Source organism: Bidens hawaiensis, unplaced genomic scaffold (genome assembly GCF_021521415.1).
Source record: "Bidens hawaiensis isolate Kalapana, Puna unplaced genomic scaffold, B.hawaiensis_p1.1 tig00024843_1, whole genome shotgun sequence".
Taxonomy (NCBI): Eukaryota; Viridiplantae; Streptophyta; class Magnoliopsida; order Asterales; family Asteraceae; genus Bidens; species Bidens hawaiensis.
In genome coordinates, this window is record NW_027493941.1 from 203,432 (window position 1) to 222,656 (window position 19,225).

The window sequence follows — 19,225 nt, forward strand, 5'->3', positions numbered from 1 at the left end:
AACCTGAAAAATAATAACAATGTAGCCCGAAAATAGCTTCTACGCAGCCACAGAAATTTCGGCGTGCAATAAACGATAAAATTGTGGCTGTGTGAATGCTATTTTGGAGTACATATTTATTAATAGATAATATGGTCTCGTCGGTCAACTTTACGGCGGTTGTCCGGCGGATATCGGTAGCTGTGTAGATGCTATTTTGGAGTCTTTATTAACATTAATATAAAACTAGGGGATGAAGATGCCTAGATGGCCCCCTTTATAATTCACAAAAGTGCCCCAAAAACCCAAAAAGAAAATAAAAGGAGGGTATCTAACATCCAAGCCCAGCTAGGAGTAAAGACTGGTGTCTGATATTACTATTACTTGTTGACTAGAAACTTGCAGGCGGATTTCGAAATTTAAGCAATTGTTGTTTGTCTCCGTCATGTGTAGATGCTATTTTGTTACTGCAATGTCTATCTCAATGTTTAATTTGTTTGAAAACTAGTTTGCACCACCTACCCGTTTGCTTCAATTTCATTGTTTTTTTTTCAAATTGTAACATCCTAAAATGATTCTAGTATTAAATAAAGAAAGTTGCGTTTAGTTATCGAGTGTTAATAATTAATTTATGCTAAATAAAGAAAAGATCATGGATTGGGATTAAATAAGATGGATTAAAGGGTAATGGGCTTTAGGTCCATGGGCCTTGGGGAATATAAATATCCTCCTAAACCACCATAAAACCCTAAACCTCATTTCATTCAATCTTATTCTCTAACACACTCCTAAAACACATACACCACACCACCATATACGGCCGGAGGCCGAGAGAGAGAAACGAGCAAGATCCGAGAGAGAGTAAACGTTAGTTGTGATTAGATTTTTGTTATTCGAGTCCTACACGAGATCTATAGTTCCTAAACAAGCTAACCAAGATCGAACGAGCACAAAAGGTATGTTCTTGACCTTTAAAGTTTACGTAGTATTGAACATTTTTACCATAAAGGTCCAAACTTTACGTCATTCCGGGCTAAGTTTTACCCGAACAAGGCCATGGGAATGATTGCGGGACTTGTTAACGTCATATCCAATAATTTCTCGTTGAAACGAGGGTGATTCTGGTGATTACGAATGAACAGAGGCGAATGCTGAATAACTTCGCCTGCAAGCCAACTTCGCCTTCAAGCAAGTTCGCTTGCAAGCAAGTTCGCCAGCCAAGTTCGCCCCTGACAACTTCTCCTGGCATATGTTCGCTTAAGGTTAACTTCGCCTAAAGGCTAAGTTCGCCAAACTGTAACTTCGCCTGGTGATAAGTTCGCCCATGATAACTTCGCCTAAGGCTAAGTTCGCTAATGCTCAACTTCGCCTGGCATATGTTCGCCTAAGGTTAACTTCGCCAAACCTAACTTCGCTTGATGTTAAGTTCGCTACAAGCAAGTTCGCCTACCTTATCAACTTCGCTGAACCATATGTTCGCTGGACTCTAAGTTCGCCGAGTCTTAAGTTCGCCGAACCTTAAGTTCGCTTAACATGCATTTTAAGGTAACGAATCGGGCTAACGAATGAGTAGGTGAATAAAATAGTAACTTAAAATCCTAATAGGAAATGTGTTAAGACAGTTAATGGAAATAAAATTTTTCCAAGCTGACCTGGCAGCTCGACCCCAGCCAGGGGCTCTGCCCCCTGGACCCTGCCAGGGGCTGCCGCCCCTAGACCCCGCTGCCAGGGGCGCTTCCCCCGGACCCCCGTTCGTTGTGGGTTATATGAAGATAGAAATACAACATGAGTAGTAGTAGTTAATTGATACATGTAAATATTATACAGTTAGCCGTGCACAGATCAAGAAGAGAATAACGATTAACGGAGAACGTAACCGGATTCAGGTGAGTTTCTAGCCCCATTTATGTGTTATGTTTCCGGGGCTGTGTGCATACTCAATATGTTTGTTAATACGCTTATCCTAAGAGATAAGTGTATGCCTTATGTGAATAATGTGAAATGTATGAATGATTGCTTGATGGTACGTGAACGATCTTCGGATATTGCACGTACTATCAGGTTGTAACGCTATGTATAAGGTAAGTATGATAAGTATGCTTATGTGTATGAACGTGATAAAGTTAATAAAAGAAGGAAAGGATGGTTGTATGGTTGTATGGTTACGAAAAGGGTACCGAGCCCTAATAATACTCGAGGTATGATGTATGGTTGTATGGTAACGAAGAGGGAATAGAACCCTACTAATATTCGAGAACTAGGGAACCGAACCCTACTAATATTCGAGGAAAGAGGGTACCGAGCCCTAATAATACTCGAGAAAAGAGGGTACCGAGCCCTAATAATACTCGAGGAAGGAGGGTACCGAGCCCTAATAATACTCGAGGAAGGAGGGTACCGAGCCCTAATAATACTCGAGGAATGTAGGGCGTAATGCTCTTTATAAACGTAAGATATGAAAGCAAGTTAGTACAAAAGAAAGTATGAAAGTATGAAATTATGAATGAAATAATATAAGTTTGTGTGTATTGTATAATGTATGATTAACTAGAACTCACTCAGCGTAGCTGACTTTTAGTATGCACGCATGTGAGTAGGATGAGGCAGCTCGCTTGAGGAGACACGTGGCATTGAATAAGAGGCTGGCATCAGAAGGCTCAAGACGTAATATGTTTTAATTACTTTGTTTTTTAAAGACAAGTTGTTTGTTTAAAACAAGTTTTGGATTGTTACGAAATGTTTTATGAAAGTTTTTAATGTTACGCGAATGTTTAAATTAACTCTGATATTTAGAACTGCGTTTATGAGTAAATCCAACACGAAAGTAGGGCTACCGGTAACGGGGCCTTACATAAATAGTGAAACAAACTACTCAAAGTTTGCTAATGGGAGTAGTCTAAAGATTACAGTATCGTTATATACTACGTAAAGGTGGCATCTTGAAACGAGGTCATGTTTATCGGCATTTATTATTGGAATACAATATATATATATATTGTATTAACAATGAACGATATCGATAAAAATACCCAACAAATATCATATTCGAAATAATATGTTGTCATACATATTTTTAAAGACAGAACTCGGCAACCGTTATCGTCTCCACCGTCATCAAATCTGAACTACAAATTTAGAGGAATATCTTTCTTTGCAACTTTTTCTAGGGGTCAATAATTTTATTATAATTTTACCCCGCGTTTATGTCTATACGTGGAGGTTAAGACCAACATTATTTTCCGCATGCAAACACAGGGTTTCTCTTCAAAGTGAATAGGCGAGTTACAGGATTTTCAGAGTTTGTAGATTTGCCCCTTACCTACATACGCGACGTTAAGTTCTTGATGCAGCGGTTATAGATATTTTGGCAATCAATATACGCAAAGGTAAGCGCTTTACGCAGTGTTAAAGGCCGACAATATTTTTTGCATGCAAAGGCTTTTACAGGCTTATCACAGTTTCTAGAGATCCACGTTACCATTATACGCTCCTTGAAGATATTACCGTGGCGGTTAACACTTAAAAACCCGACTATTCCGATTAGTTTTAGTTTATTATAACTCTATTATTATATTTTAAATTTTAAACATTACATTACCATATATTACGTTATACAAGAACGCTGATGGGTTTCAAATTTAAGATTACTTAAAACACAATTACAATATTACATTGAAAAAACTTTGGTGTGTTTTATGATAAACTTTGGTGGAGGGGTGTAATAGACTGGGTGTGTTTTATGATAAACTTTGGTGTTATGAAAAAAGGTATAACGGATTGGGATTTTGTAGACAAAATCTAGGGTTTCTCAAACGCCTCGTTGAGCACTTAACGTGGATGTATTGACACGGTATTTTATTAAAAAACTAAGTTCTCCTTTTTATTAAAAAACTAATTTCTCACTCTTCCACCTACACAATCCAATCTAACTCAAATTTTCATACTCATTCACAAACCAACCCAACTAATTATTTTTTATTATACCTATATGTAATATGATTAGTTTTTATCTCATATAAGAAATATAAAACAAAACTGTATATTTGTGATATAGTTCGCTCCACCGATTTGTTCGTCATAATAGGTTGCCAAAAATTAATTTTGATTTTTATTTAATTACAGGTGCCAACCAAACTAGTAAAGTTTTCACGAATGAAAATGGTCTTATAAATGACCTTCGTAGCAACAACATCCATCCATATTTTCATCACCGCAATAGATTCAACATAGAAATGATTACACAATAACATTTGTCACGTGGAGTAAAAGACAAAAATCATTATTATTAAAAAATTAGAAATTCATTTTTTCTCACGGCCACTTCGTTTCATTATACCCTGTTTGCAAACGGTTGATGATTATTTTATTACGAATATGATAACTAGAAAATCATACAAACATTACAACACATTTAATCATGTCAAATTTAAGTAACACATTACAATACATAAAGCATCTCAAACCAAGTACAATACTACTTCCAATGACAATCATCGTTTGACCAGTCAGAATCCCACACCGGATCATTTTCATATGGATCATGATAGTAATCTTCCTCCGGCTCACTGGTGTGTCGAAAGATGCTTTCAAAACCTCAGGGTCATAATCATCACCCGGATCTATTTCATGATCTTCACTTGGTGTAAATAATTCATCCTCTTGCACCAAATAAGCAATCAACTCATCTTCTCCCAATTGACATTCTTTGTCTTCCATTTGACTTGCTTCATTGTCAAACTGAACTACATTCACAACATTCTCAATTTGATCCTTCTCATTTTCATCATGGCTGCAACATGACTGATAATGTAGAAAGTAAATAGATGAAACATGAAACTCTAAACATTATACAACAACAAAGATTACAGTATCCAATACTACAAATACGATGTTATCAGCTAGTCAATAAACACAAACATAAACAAAGAACAAAAACCAACTAATTGCTAGCAACATCTCCAAGCTTGTTACTTCTTTGGTTTTCACTCTTGCAAACTCATATTTCTTATTCATCATATTCACCATTGCTTGAATTACTTTTTCACAACTAGGGCATGTGGGATCATCGGCCCATTTTAGCCATCCACAACTCCCCTTCTGTAATGGACTTAATATATCAACAAACAAAAACCCCTAATTCGATTAACATAATAAGAACACAAACACCTAAATTTGACCTAAGCCAAATTAAAGGAATCAGCGTCGATTAACAGACTAGAACCCTAATTCGTTAGTAATTAAACACTTACACAGCACAAGAATCGACGACCAGGGTTTGCATCGGTCCTGGATATCCGGTAACATGTGGCGGCTCCACATGGGCATCTCACACAAAGGTCATCTGCACAGGAAGGCTTGGAAGATAAACCAGAGGAGTGTTGACTAGACTTGGATTGAGACATCCGTCAATCAGTCGCCGGAAGATGGAATAATACGGGGAAGAGGGGAATCGGACGCCTGAACAAGAAAGATAGACTGAAAGAGGGGGAAACAATATTTGACATGCTAAAAAATAATGGAACACTACCGCCACGTAAAGGACTATACGCGGGGTTATTGGTACTACAAGATTCATGACATGTCGGAAAATAATGGGACAAAACCGTCACGTATACCTCTTAACGTGACGGATATAGATTTTTTTTAATACAAAGCCAATACATTTAAAGCATCTCAACCACCTCCCCCCCCCCCCCACACCACCTCATACATATATCACCAAAAACAACAGCGTATGGCACCTCTCTCCCAAACTCATTCACCAAGTTTCACCAAAACAAATACCAAACGTTTCTAAAAAACTAGGTGTGGATGTTATTTACAAGAATATTGGACCCGTCGAACATTCTAAAATGGGTGCGAAGACTACTAATGGTGGACGTGTGGATGCTATTTTGGACAACTCTGTCATCGTGTTCGATTGTTCTTCATATTTAATGATATTCAAGGCGGGACCGGGTACATATCTGTCACAGTAGTTTACCTCGTGGATATTTACGTATATAATCCATATCAACACTACACGTAGACCAGACAGTTTCTTTATTTCATTCTCAACACGGTGCATATATATGAATGTAATAGCTCCTTGATTGGTGTTACATTAATACATAAAATTACATATGAAAATTCTAACGAACCCATATTAAAAATTGTAATAGCTCCTTGATTGGTGTTACATTAGTACATAAAATTACACATTTTTATGTTAACTTAATCGCAACGTGCGTATAATATGTGGCTGTGATACATCGATTTAAATATACAATCAATCGTTTAAATCAACTGTTTCACACTCGACTCGCCAACTTGACATGATTCTAGCGTACTCGTTTATACAATTTTCATACAAGGCCCTCCATCCGTAAGCCTCTTCTTTTGCAAATCTCGCCCAAGTACGAACCGGCAAAGGCACCGGGAAATGAACAGTACCGAATGATCACGAAACGGATCTGGTCCCTCTCTCATTGGGAAAAAGGTCTGGCTACTATGCGGCTCGAGAAGTATCAGAACGCAATTAAATGCTTGAGCAACGACGTATCCATGGCCGGGTAACTGAAACCAACGGTTGCGAGGCGCATCTTGAACCGTTTCAAAAAAATCTAACTGGCTACGGGCCCTCTCAAAAAACTCCGGTTGATCCGTATTTAATCTTGCCCTCCACCAAACTGGGTTCCTATCCATCACATTCTTCATGGCAACCCTAACCTCCCTCCAACTATTTTGACCCATTCCTAAACCCTCCGCAATTGCCCGAAAACCGCAGTTGCCGTCAGGCTTTAGTCTATGATCCTTGAGATGTAAGGGTAACTCCAGCTTGGAACAAAGCCCTTATACCGATTTACCGCTGCAACATCTTCCGGATAAACCACTAAAGGAAAACCTATGGCAGCTCCAGTCTCCTTTTTCTTATACGACCGTTTTGAAGGTTTATGAGGGGGCATCTTAAGCTGTGAATGGGATTGCGACCGCGAACGCTCCAAGAATGATGGGGTTTGGTCGGTGTTCTGTGAGGACGAAGTGGGGTACGAGGAAGGGATATACGACCTGTGCCTCGCGGCCTCGACCTTTTTTGTTTGTTGGTTTAAGTTTGGGCGCTCGCGAGGGTCCACCCGTTTCTCTGGCTCTTTTTTATTTGAGTTGCCGGGAAGAACAGACCAAATCTTCGATAAAAGACTTCTTTTCTGTTTTCGATCTTTACATATCAAAACCGTCTGTTTAAGCTCTTCCATTTCTGCCTCGAAGTCTTCTTCTTCTACCTGTGCGACCACTGGATCAAAGTCAAGCTTCCTCCATAACGGGTCTATCGATTTTAGTGGAATAGGTACGCATGTATTAAGGTGACGCTCCAACTCACAAGCACACGACAACCCCATAGACCTTCGCAACTGGTGTCGGCACGTATGTCCCGACTCGGTCATCTTTTCAAGCTTTCCGTACTCCTTATGTAGTAGCGTAAGAGCCTTAATCAACACTTTATAATGTAGCCTGTAAAATACCTGAAGATTATGGTCTCTCTTCAACGTAATCTGGGATTTTTCAAATGTTGCTCCGATTTGAACCTTCTGGGCTTCTATAAGCTCAAGGGCATAAGCCGCAAGTGTGTGGAGGGTGTTGTTGGCCCCGTTAAGGTGCCTTTTCAAGTTCGCGTGCTGACTCTCGACTCGGTTTGTTGTAGTCTCGCCAAAGTTTAACCGATCGGCCATCCAGCAAGATACAAACTTTTCCTTGTCTCGTGACAGCCAGCTATGATGGATATAGTCTCATACCTCTGAAAACGAAACAAAAATAAACTTATGAAATGTACTACTAGATTAACACTTATTGTATATTAATAATCAGAAGGACTTACTTTCTTTCCCAATTCTGCATAACATTTCTTGCAACTTTAAGCAGTTATATTCGTAATCATCAAACGTGGGAGACTCACACAAGACCGACCATAATAGAGCGAAATCTTCTCTAGCCTCGCTGTCATAGATACCCTTCCACTTTTTCTTTATATTCTCATGTATGTGCCACCGGCATAGGTTTCTGGTAGCATTCGGGAATACTTTTTTACAAGAATTCATCAGGGCGGAGTCTCTGTTGGTGACTATGACGCGCGGCTCAATAGAATCCTCGAGCATACCTTTGAGGTGCCCGAGGGCCCATGTGAAATCCGTCTGGCGTTCCCTAAGTAGAACCGCGTGCGCGATACAGAACGACTTCGACGTCGACGTCACGCCAATATACTGAACAAACGGCCACTTGTACATGTTGGTGTTGTACGTGGTGTCAATCAGCAGCAAATTGGGGGACGCACGCCACATTTTATGCGACGTTTCATGACAAAAGAATACGTCCTCTACGAGGTTTGTGGCAGGGTTCTCCCGTGTGTGATAAACGAACCCGTTATTAATCAGGAAGCTTTCAAATACCTGCAACCGGTTTTATTTGACGTTAATATATTTTTATAAACATCCATTGCAACAAATCAAATTCAAAAACGTGAACCTGCATTGGGGTATCGCCAACTGTATTTTCTTTTCTCCACTTCTCTATAAGACTGTGTATCCTTGTCAATAACGCAGGCTCCAGGAAACCGTCTGCGTAACAGTGGAGCTATTTGTGATGTCTTCAAGCCATCCGCGTGTAACCTCGCAACCATATCAACCATCTCCTTGGACATTCTCCTTAGATACGCGTGACCCTCCTTAAAGACGAACGGGTCGTGGTTGTGTGTCTCGTTTACGACCTCAAGCTTCCAAAAATTACCAACACGATTGTGCCTTCCTTTTAGCTTAAACGGACAGCCCTTCTTTATACTGCATGTACGCCTGATTGTGGCGGTGAGTATTGGTTCGCCGCCGCGATTGCATCCAAGATCCACGGCTTTTGGCCTAGACCGCTGGACAACAACAACACACCCATGCTCCCGACCTCTTTACTTCGCCCACTCCTCCAACTCCTCACGGGAAGAAAATAACTGAAACAGTTATAACGTCAAATTTAAAACAAGTTCAAACTACTGCTAATTACAAAATATTTTTATTAAACAAAACATAAGGTCTCGTACGATATCCGTTTTATATGACACCGTAGCCTCGCGAATGTAATTATCACCATCGTCGTCAGAATTATGTATGTCGTAATCTTCATCAACAGTCTCGTGGGGGGTTTCAAGAATATGGCCTGGTTCTGGTTGTGACCGATACGCATCACCTACTGGTAATGGGTACGAACGATGACTACATGAATACGGCTCCTCGGTATTAAAATGGGATGACGGCTGACCGTAATCATGTTCAGGCTGTGACAAGTACGAACTGCTGTTAGGCGCCAAATGCCAATCCGGTTGGTCGTGCACAAAATATTCCTAACAAAATATATTGTTAACAAATCTAATTTCATAAATTAATGACGACGGGTAACCCAAATAAACATGTGACGATACCTGGTTCAAATTTGGTAACACCGCCCCCCGTCATAATCTACAAACCCCGGCGGCGCCTGATTCAAATCCGGAATACTTGACTCATCGTTTGTCCTCGACGGGCTCGGAAAATAACCGTCAAACATCCACGACATTTTCTTGAGTTGGGAATTCGGACACTTTGTATGTATCCAAAATTGAGGACTAAATAATTGAGAGGACTAAATAACTTCGACACTTTGCATGCTAATGTATACCACCACAAGTCTGAGAATCAACCTAAATAATTGAGAGGACTAAACGCAACGTTATGGTCTATACGCGGCGTAATTGCGGTCAACGACGGCCTTCGCCAGTCAAATCATCCGTCGAAGTCGAGGTCAGCGATCAAATCAGTCACGTCGAATAAACCGCCACGGTAAGGGCTATACGCGGCGTCTGGTGCGGTGTGCGGTGTGGTTAGGAAGACCGAGTACTATATTTAGAATAATTCACGTAAGATCAAATCTTTTGTCAAGTGGCCTTTAACTCAATATTGGGTAAGCTCCCCAAAACAAGTGTTTAGGGTTCAATGGATATTTAGGTGAATTTTATGTGGTCTGGATTCTAGAATTAAAGTGTGAGTCGTTATTTAAAGAAAAAAATATTAAAACTTCTACAACATAAATAGTTTAAAAGGACATAAATAAATACAACTATAAAATTAAAATAAACTAAAAGGAAATTAAAATAAAAAAGGATTTAATCTTCAAAATAAACAATATATGTACCAATCTGAGTTTCTATTCATGTCTAAACATTTATATAAGGCTATACATTGTATTTATAGGTGTCACTCAAAGTGAAATGAAATAATGCGTGGAGAGTCCCACACAATTCTCCTTGCCCATTTTCAATGTAAGAGTAGTTTTTTTAGGTTTGATATCTACATATAGGGAACCAGCCTTCAAATTTCATCTTATTAACTAATTAATTTGGCTAAAAGAAAGATGGGGACTTGAATAAATGCTTGATGCATAGTGTTTCCTAGATGAAGGGGAGGAAATTAGAGTGAAATGCAGTGTGACGTGACGTTGATGTGACAAGTAATGAAAGGAAGCAAAATGGTAGCACCACGCATTTCTAATTTCCCACACACACATGGGCAAATTAATAGGTTTTTTATTTTTGGTTGTTTTGACCCATTTTAGTAGATAAGAGTATTAAATTGAAGACAAAATAGTTGTGAAAGTGTCTGTCATGGTTTTTAAGGCCGACAAAGGTGGACGGAAAAGGTTGCAGGGTTGCATCGCTAGAAAAGAAACGCGGGAAAACGAAGAAGATAATACGGGGCATTTGTGTAATTATAAGTTTGATGGTGTGTTATAAAGCCTAACTAAGTTGTTTGATTGTTCACCTTTATTTTGACCACCTTTTTCTCATTCTGACGTTATCTTGTTTGTGTTTTACTAACTTCACATGATAAAAGTTACAAACTTTTTCCTATCAAGTGAATTATATAATCTAAGTTTTCTTTTACTTGTTTGATTTTTTCAAAATATTGATGCGATTTTTTTATAATTAGTTAGTTTTATTATTTTCTTATGCAATATCGACTTTAATTAGGTTAAATAATAAATAAATTGAGACTTTGCTAGCTCTAGTTTGTATCATTCACTCGGAGTCATTGAGTCAAGCTCAAAGACATAAAGCATGAAATGAGTTGAATTTGAGATCATTCAAGTTTGTGTTCAACTTGACTCGTTTATATCCATACAACAATCTATTAGTAATCACTAGGCAAATACAAAGAGGGTTAAATGCCCCTAATATAAGAGTACAATATCTCAAATTAGGGTCGGCATATGAGTTGGCAGTTACATGGTCAGACTAACAACTTTTTAACTAGTTTAGGAATTAGGGTGAGACACAACACACGCTATGCATACATGCATCGTGCATGATACTTATAGTTGCAATTTTTATGAAGGAAAAAAATGTAATTTACAAATGATCTTATGTTCAAAATATCTCTCTCATGTCATAAGAGCATCTCAAATGTATCAATCCTTAGAAAAACATATATTTTCTTTGAAATTTATCATCTAAACATTTACAAATTTCGCCACATATTTACATTTATCTTTCATAAACAAAAATATGAAACAAAATTATGTGCATGTTGTAAAATAACAACCCATTAGCTACATATAATATGTATGAAATCATAGTATAGAGAGAAAGTGAGAAGTAGAGAAAGGGGAAAAGTTCTTATTCATTGAGATGTGTGTATAATACAATAACAAGAGCCACTATTTATAGGGCTATAACATTATTACAAACATAATGAAAAGTAGAGGTTATGAATGTAGAGAGTCACTACTTATGGTGTATTTATAACACTCCCCCTTGACTATCCATATAATGAAATACGCTTAGTGATGTTGCCTCATTAAAAACCTTGCTTGGAAAACCCAGTGGGATAAAACCATAGCTAAGGGAAAAAGAGTGCAACGCGTATAATACTCCCTCTCATTTGTACATCCTTTAAGTGACGAGTTTCAATCTTCTTCGAAAGTTTATCTAAGACTTTGGAGTTGATAATTCACCACTTGATCTTGTAGTGTACACTTCCTTATTCGGTGGAATGATGTACTATCTTCATGTAAGACTTTCTCATCTTGTAAATAAGTGACTTGTAATGCGTCTTCTTGTAAATAAGTACCACAACATCCATAACTTTGTTATATTGCATTCCCTGCATTAATAAGACTAACAAAACCCTTTTTTTACGGGTTAGCAAAATATAAATTTATATACTACATACCTTGTATGTATCAAAATATTTATATTTAACTGATTTTAATGTCTCTTTACTTGAAACAAATTATATCAATAATAAAATAAATAATATATCTAGTTGTGTATAACTAGCAAGAAATATTGCATCAATTACAATAAAGTATGGTACTTTTGATCAAAATTTATATTTAGAATAAGGGTAATTTGTTGAAATGAACTTCATCTCATTAAAATGTTTCAACATCTTCTAAATGAAGTTTGATTGATTTAAAATATCATTAAACAAATGCTCGACCCGTATACAATCTCTTTATGAGATACAATGCAATAATCAACATGATATTGTTAATTTAAATTTAAAATATAAAACACATGGATCAAATACATCATATGCATATCTCTTTTCACGAGATAATCACCGAGTTTGATTATACCATGTCTAACTCGACTTTTGTAGTCCACATATAGAACTTGTTAATTTCATATAATAATTTTTCATGAATGCCTCATGCATATATAATCTGTCATAGACATCCTTCCCTATTGAATAATCATGTATACAATATATTACTCAAGAGTTTTTATAATCCGTCATGGACTTCCTTCCATGTTGCCTAATCATGTATACAAATTTACTCTTCTAGAGTTTGGCATCTATTTACCACATCACTTTCTATATTATATTCAAATATGTCATCCATAGTTATAATTATCATTTTATACTGTACCATTCTTGTATATCGTTTGTTGAATATCACCATATGCTTATTGGTGCATAGGGATTACATCCTTAAGATATTTACTTTATGCACTAACCCTGAATTTATATTGTAATCATATTGTTCTCGAGAACTTATTTTACATGATTTGATAATTCAAATCCTTCGTAGATTTTCTTGTAAATCTCATTATCAACTGAATAACATATTTATTGGACGCATATCAATTCTTTTTTTGTATTACCAGACTGTTTAGTTCTCGGAAAGTCATTGCTTCCACCATTGAAGAATGTGTCTCCTTATAATTAATCATGGGTCTTTGCAAAAATTCGTGTGCCATCAATTTTGCAATTTATCACTTGATGAATTTTCATAACTAATATACAATACCCGTTTGTATCTAACACATTTTATAACTTTAGCTGTACGGACTGCTGGTCCAACATACTTTCCGTTATTTATAGAATTCAACTCTGCCATGTTTGCGTCTTTCCACTTTGGCCAATCATTTTTATATCTTATTTATCGACAGAGCTTAGTTCTTGATCCTCAACATTTTCATTATTTCAAGCGCTATACAAAATTATCAACGACGTCGGTTTTCTGTCGGTTTCACGTATTTTCAGACATGATATAGTCTATTGAGATCTCTTTATTTAGGTACCTTAGGTTTTTCTGGAACCATCATGTCTAATGTCTATTCGGGAGACCCTTTTACTGTACCTCGACTTGACCATTTTTATTACTTGCTCCATTTTCGAGGATATTTTTTTAGGAACCAAATAGTCTACTACGCTTCAGGCGTGCTGTTGACTCATCACCGATGTATGGTTGTCCTTCTAGGACTCTAATCTTAATTGGAGCACTAGCAGTTGGCATATATGACTTGGCTAGTAACTTTATTTAGGTTAGTGAATGCGTCAAATAATTCACTCGTATACCTTTTTGAATGAATTATCATTGGAACTTTCGGTTCACACTTTTTAGTTTGAGGATCAATATAACATAATGATAATTCATTCCAATCCTTTTATTTTTCATTCTCCAACTGCCTTTTATCTCCCCCTCATGTTGGGAATATTGATTTGTTTGAAATAAAACATCAATCATTTGAGTTATTAAGCGAATCTCGCCTTTAATGGCTATAAGAAATTACTGATCAATATTTATTCATGTATATGTAACATATAATCCCAACCTTCTTTGAGGTCCCATATTTGTACATATATATGGAGTATTTGCAATATATATCGTGCTTTCAAACAACTATATATGGGATGTATTTGGTTCCATGCCAAAACTAAATGTAACGTGGAGGAGTATTATAACTTATTGGCTTGATGTGAATTAATATTGTATCATGTAAAAAAACATGTTCCAACATACAAATATGAACTTCAGCTCTCATGATTATTGGATTTTCAATCAATAGTAGACGTTTGTTCATCGTCTTCGGCAAAAGCAATTTTTGTGTAAATATTCGTCACATGTAAATTAACACTTATTCCAATAATCATTACTAAAATGGGAATTAAGATCACCGCATTTATCAAAATAGTCTATAAGAATGTGCTTGCTATTAGCTAAGTCACAAGTCACGCAAACTTCAGGTTGCGAATTTGATAACCATTTAGACGATGCATCGATTTAAAACACTAAATGGTATCATGTCGGGATATACATATCCTTTTATCATTTTCATGGTATATCAGAGATTTACACCCAACTTAGTTGGTTAATAATTAACTTCCCATTGAGAGCAAACTTCGTATGTTTAATTACCATGAACTTTCCAGTCCTTCAATATTTTCACATCGCCAATGACTCGGAATGGTCTAACCAGTCAAGCCAATATATTAAACAATCATGATCCATAAATTTCTTGCTTATGATCATATATGATTTAGTTTCACTCATGTTTGTTTGATACACGACAGAAAATACGAGAGAATAATGTATTATCATTTCAAATGTTCATGTTATAACACATTTCCTGTTTACTCTCGTATAATCACTCCCTTGATGCGCCATTTTTTTTGTCCATATTAAAATTAACATGGTTGATCTCATTATTAACCCGAGGGTCACTATAATTTCCTCATTTATCATGATCATAACCTTTATAACAATCATTGTATAATCATCACACTATTAACATAGTTAATCTCATTATTCACATGAGCATCATAATAATTTCTTCTCAACTACCATGATCATATATTTTACAATGATCATTATATCAAATCATATTCATTTCAAGGAATGAATAACTTTCATGGTAACATTATTACAATTTTCTTAGTTATGTACATGTTCACGATCTTTATACAGATCATTATATCACCACATCACATTCACTTCAAGGAATGGATTCACACCACACAACTTTCATGTAATTTTCAAACCCCGTAATATATTACCTCTATAGGAGTATAAGTAAGGTGTGACAAATGGAAATTGTTTTATACAATCTTTGCTCATAGATGATTTTCTCATCACATAATGTCAATTAAGAAGTAGTTGTGATGGAGTAATGCTCATTTATCTTTTCTAAATGATTCAACTTTATGTAAGTTTATAATAAGCTTTAGGGAGTGTGACACATGGGGTGCCATTTCTTTACATTAAATTATTTCACTAAACTATGGGATCTTTCACTATAAGAAAAACATGTATATAATCATCCACGAGATTGATTATAAGACACCAGTTCTTTATTTCTTTATTGTATACGTTGCAATAAATAATCTATAAAAGACAAATAACGTAAAATTAAAATCATGTGATTCTCAACATTACCACAAATCATCGTATAAACAAGTTATATTGTTGCAACATGTTGAGAATACCAACTAACAGTTCACACATTTTACTATCATAAAAAATTTTGAAGATAATCATAAAACATGTTCAATATAAACAAGTCACATCCGTTACTATAATATCATTAATAAAATTGCACTTGTGATATCAATAATAACCACTACACATCAAATCCATCAAAAGTTATTATAGTTTATCAATATCCGTAGAATGTGTTCATGATTAGAATTGTATAACAATAAATTTAATTTGTTTAAATGACACGAATTTTATAACAACAATGCATTTAATTGAGAAGAGTAATATTATAAAGTTTAAGGCACAAAAATACATATCATCATCACATACAAATGCATATCATGGTATATATAACCAATCACAAATATATATTCTTACAAATATTATTCATTTGAATTTAAAATATAAACAACTATCTCTATCAAGTTTCTTTGTTTTTTTTAATAATATATAATCATGTAAAAGATGCCCTAAAAATGTCTTTTGTCACACAAGCATTTCATATATTCATATTTCTTACAACTTATTCGAAAATTAAATATTTAATTATGGAGTATTAAGCTAAACGGAAAGGGGTGTAAAATCATAGAAAGTTAATGTATACTTGTTTACGATTTATTATGAATAATAACATTATTAATGGATAATATTCATTTACATCATCCACTTCACCATTAACATTAAGTCATGGTAAAACGAAAAGTTCTTAAAAACACTAAAAAAAACTGAAACGTTCTCTAGCATTCAAACTTTTTTATATTTTTAATAATATCATGTATTGATGGTAACCACTCGAACATAAATTATGAGTAAATAAAAAAATGTTCATTAATTTTTACATTAAGTTTTCTTATAAAATTCCATGAGAACCGTAACATTTTTGTATGAGAAGGTTTTAATATTTTATAAAAGAAAATATCATACTGTCAATTAGATAAAATGAAGTTCTACAACCATTGCATTTTTTTTTAATTTTTTTCGTCAAAATACATTACTCGACATAATTAAAATTTACTTTATAAATTTCAAATTTAAATTTGATCCAAAAGATTTATTGTAAGAAAAATTCCTTTTATAAATTTTTAATGGTTATGTGTTCTACTGTTTTTTTAATGATAACAAACAAAATTAACTAGTCATCGAGGATATGAATACTAGTAGGTAATACAAGAACAAAATAGATCGTTTAAAAAATGGGTCGAATTAGAGAGAATAAGGCCAACCAACCATCTAGAGGCCCATAGCATATGAACTTTTGGTACACATGGAAAAATTACATTACCCTTTAAAAATCAAAATACATATTATTATATTATAAAAAAGTTAATAACAATCTAAATAACTTTTAGTAATTAAATAAACTTACAAAGAAAAATAAATAAAAATAAAATGTCAACAAGCCATATTTTCCTAAAAGTTAAGTGTTTAGAACTCGTGTCCACCTCTTTAACCATGCATCTATTTAGTTAAAAAACTGGTAAAAAATCTACTTAATTAGAGCATCCATAATGCTAAAATAAAGTGGATGATCTAGTTATCCACTTCTTTCTCATGTCTCTATTTTTCTCTTTCATCTTTCTAACTTTTCACCAACTCCCCACTCACATAACTCATCCACACTTATTCACTTTTGTGAACATGAAACACCATCTCTCATCTATTTTTCTATCATCTCTCATCCATGTCATTTGCCACCTACACTAAATGAGAAAGTGGATATTTGATTGGAGATGCTCTTATTAAAATATTCAAAACTCAATTAAAAAGCTTTGACAAGAAAAGCTGCCAACATTGCTTTATAGAGACTTAATTAAAAAAATAACCCTCATTACTTTAATTTATCATCCTCCCCGTATCTTCATTTTAACTCCATTGCCAACCAGAGAAACATTCCGACAGATCCTTTACCCGCTTTTCTTCTTTTACATGCCTCGCAAGTGGGTTTCTACCCATGGCTGGCGGTAAACGACGGTGGGCATCGGCTGACTATTAACTACTCAAATACTAACGCGTAACGGTAAATACGACACTCCGGCGGTCGGACGGTGGGCATCGGCCCACCCTAGCCAAGCCCTAAATCCGCCGGCCGTAACGTTATTTTTTTCCAACCGTAACGAAACACGAAAATCGGCCATTTTAATTTTTTTTACACTGCCCGTAAAAATTTGAGCCGTAGCGGAGGCTACGACTAGCCTTGTGGTATGTCCGCCCCTGATGTATAAAGTTCTTTAAAATAAAAAAAAACAATAAATTTATTTTGCACTTTTAGAGTTTACTAATTATATAAGGAAAGAAAATATAAATATATGATATGTATTAGAAGGTTGTGTATTGAAATTAGGGGTGTTCGTGGTCCGGTTTTCACGGTTTTTGGGTTAAACCGTAGACCAAACCATTAGTAAAGGTTTTTATTTTTGTAAACCAAAATCAAACCGTATAATTCTTACACCGAACCAAACCATACCAAACCGTTAGTAACGGTTTGGTTCCGGTTTGGTTTCGCGGTTAGACCTAGTTGGGTTTTTGTACAAGATGTCCAAAATAAACGATTTCTACAAAATAATTAAAAGAACCTAGATGCATAAGCAATTTCAAAAGGAACATAACCGGTTTCAACGTGAGTCACATAACACAAAATCTATAGCATTTATAAATAATTTATAATGATATCATAAAATGAGCATATGAGAATTACTATGTTGGAAACCACAACTTTAAAAGCACACTAAAGTTACTAAATGAGAACAAAATAAGTAGGTTAGCTTACTTTTGATTTGTTTAAACTTAACTGAAGTTAAAACCATTTTTAATTATAAATTTATAATCATGTCTAATATATATTTATATGAAATATCTCAGAACTTTAATATATAAAATTCTTATGGTCTAGTCCGGTTTAATACGGTTGGTTTTCAGTATAAACCATAAACCAAACCGTTCACTACGGTTTGAAACTTTTAAAACCGAAAGTTAGGTAAAAAAACCGATCGTGAAACCAAACCGTTCGTCGGTTTGGGCGGTTTCACGGTTTGAAACCGAACCATGAACACCCCTAATTGAAATTGTAAGCATATACAGAAAGGAAAAAAAATTACTTAAACCAATCAACAAGCTTAACCCACTCACAACCAATCAAATAAAACCAAAATTCACTGGTAAAAGTGTGAGCCCTGACATTATTTGATAGCTAGTATATGATTAATGTAACATAATATAACATAACATAATACAAAATGGTACGATACGATGTAATTTATGCATGATATGATATAATACGATAAATCTAATATAATGTAATGTAATGTAATATAATATAATATATTGGATTAAGTTAAATTAAAGATAAACAGTCATGGTTTGGTGCTGCAAATAAATTGATTGGACCACATGACTAACCATGGTTAAGCCACGACAATTCTTTTTATGCTGTTATTTTTAGGCTTACTAATTTATGTTTATGATTTGGTGTCAATACCACCCAAATTCGTGT

General features: G+C 35.2%; 2 protein-coding genes across 2 annotated transcripts in view; one reads left to right on the plus strand and one right to left on the minus strand.

Moving 5' to 3' along the window:
• LOC143570181 (ABC transporter B family member 15-like) overlaps window positions 1-19,225 on the plus strand; it is a 211,481-nt gene that overhangs the window by 122,515 nt on the left and 69,741 nt on the right. The window lies entirely within an intron of this gene.
• On the minus strand, window positions 7,743-8,291 carry LOC143570189 (protein FAR1-RELATED SEQUENCE 5-like). The gene is made up of 2 exons (XM_077055906.1): window positions 7,832-8,291; window positions 7,743-7,750 (listed from the first exon to the last, which is right to left on the minus strand). Exons 1-2 carry the CDS (start codon window positions 8,289-8,291, stop codon window positions 7,743-7,745), a joined length of 468 nt encoding a protein of 155 aa, XP_076912021.1.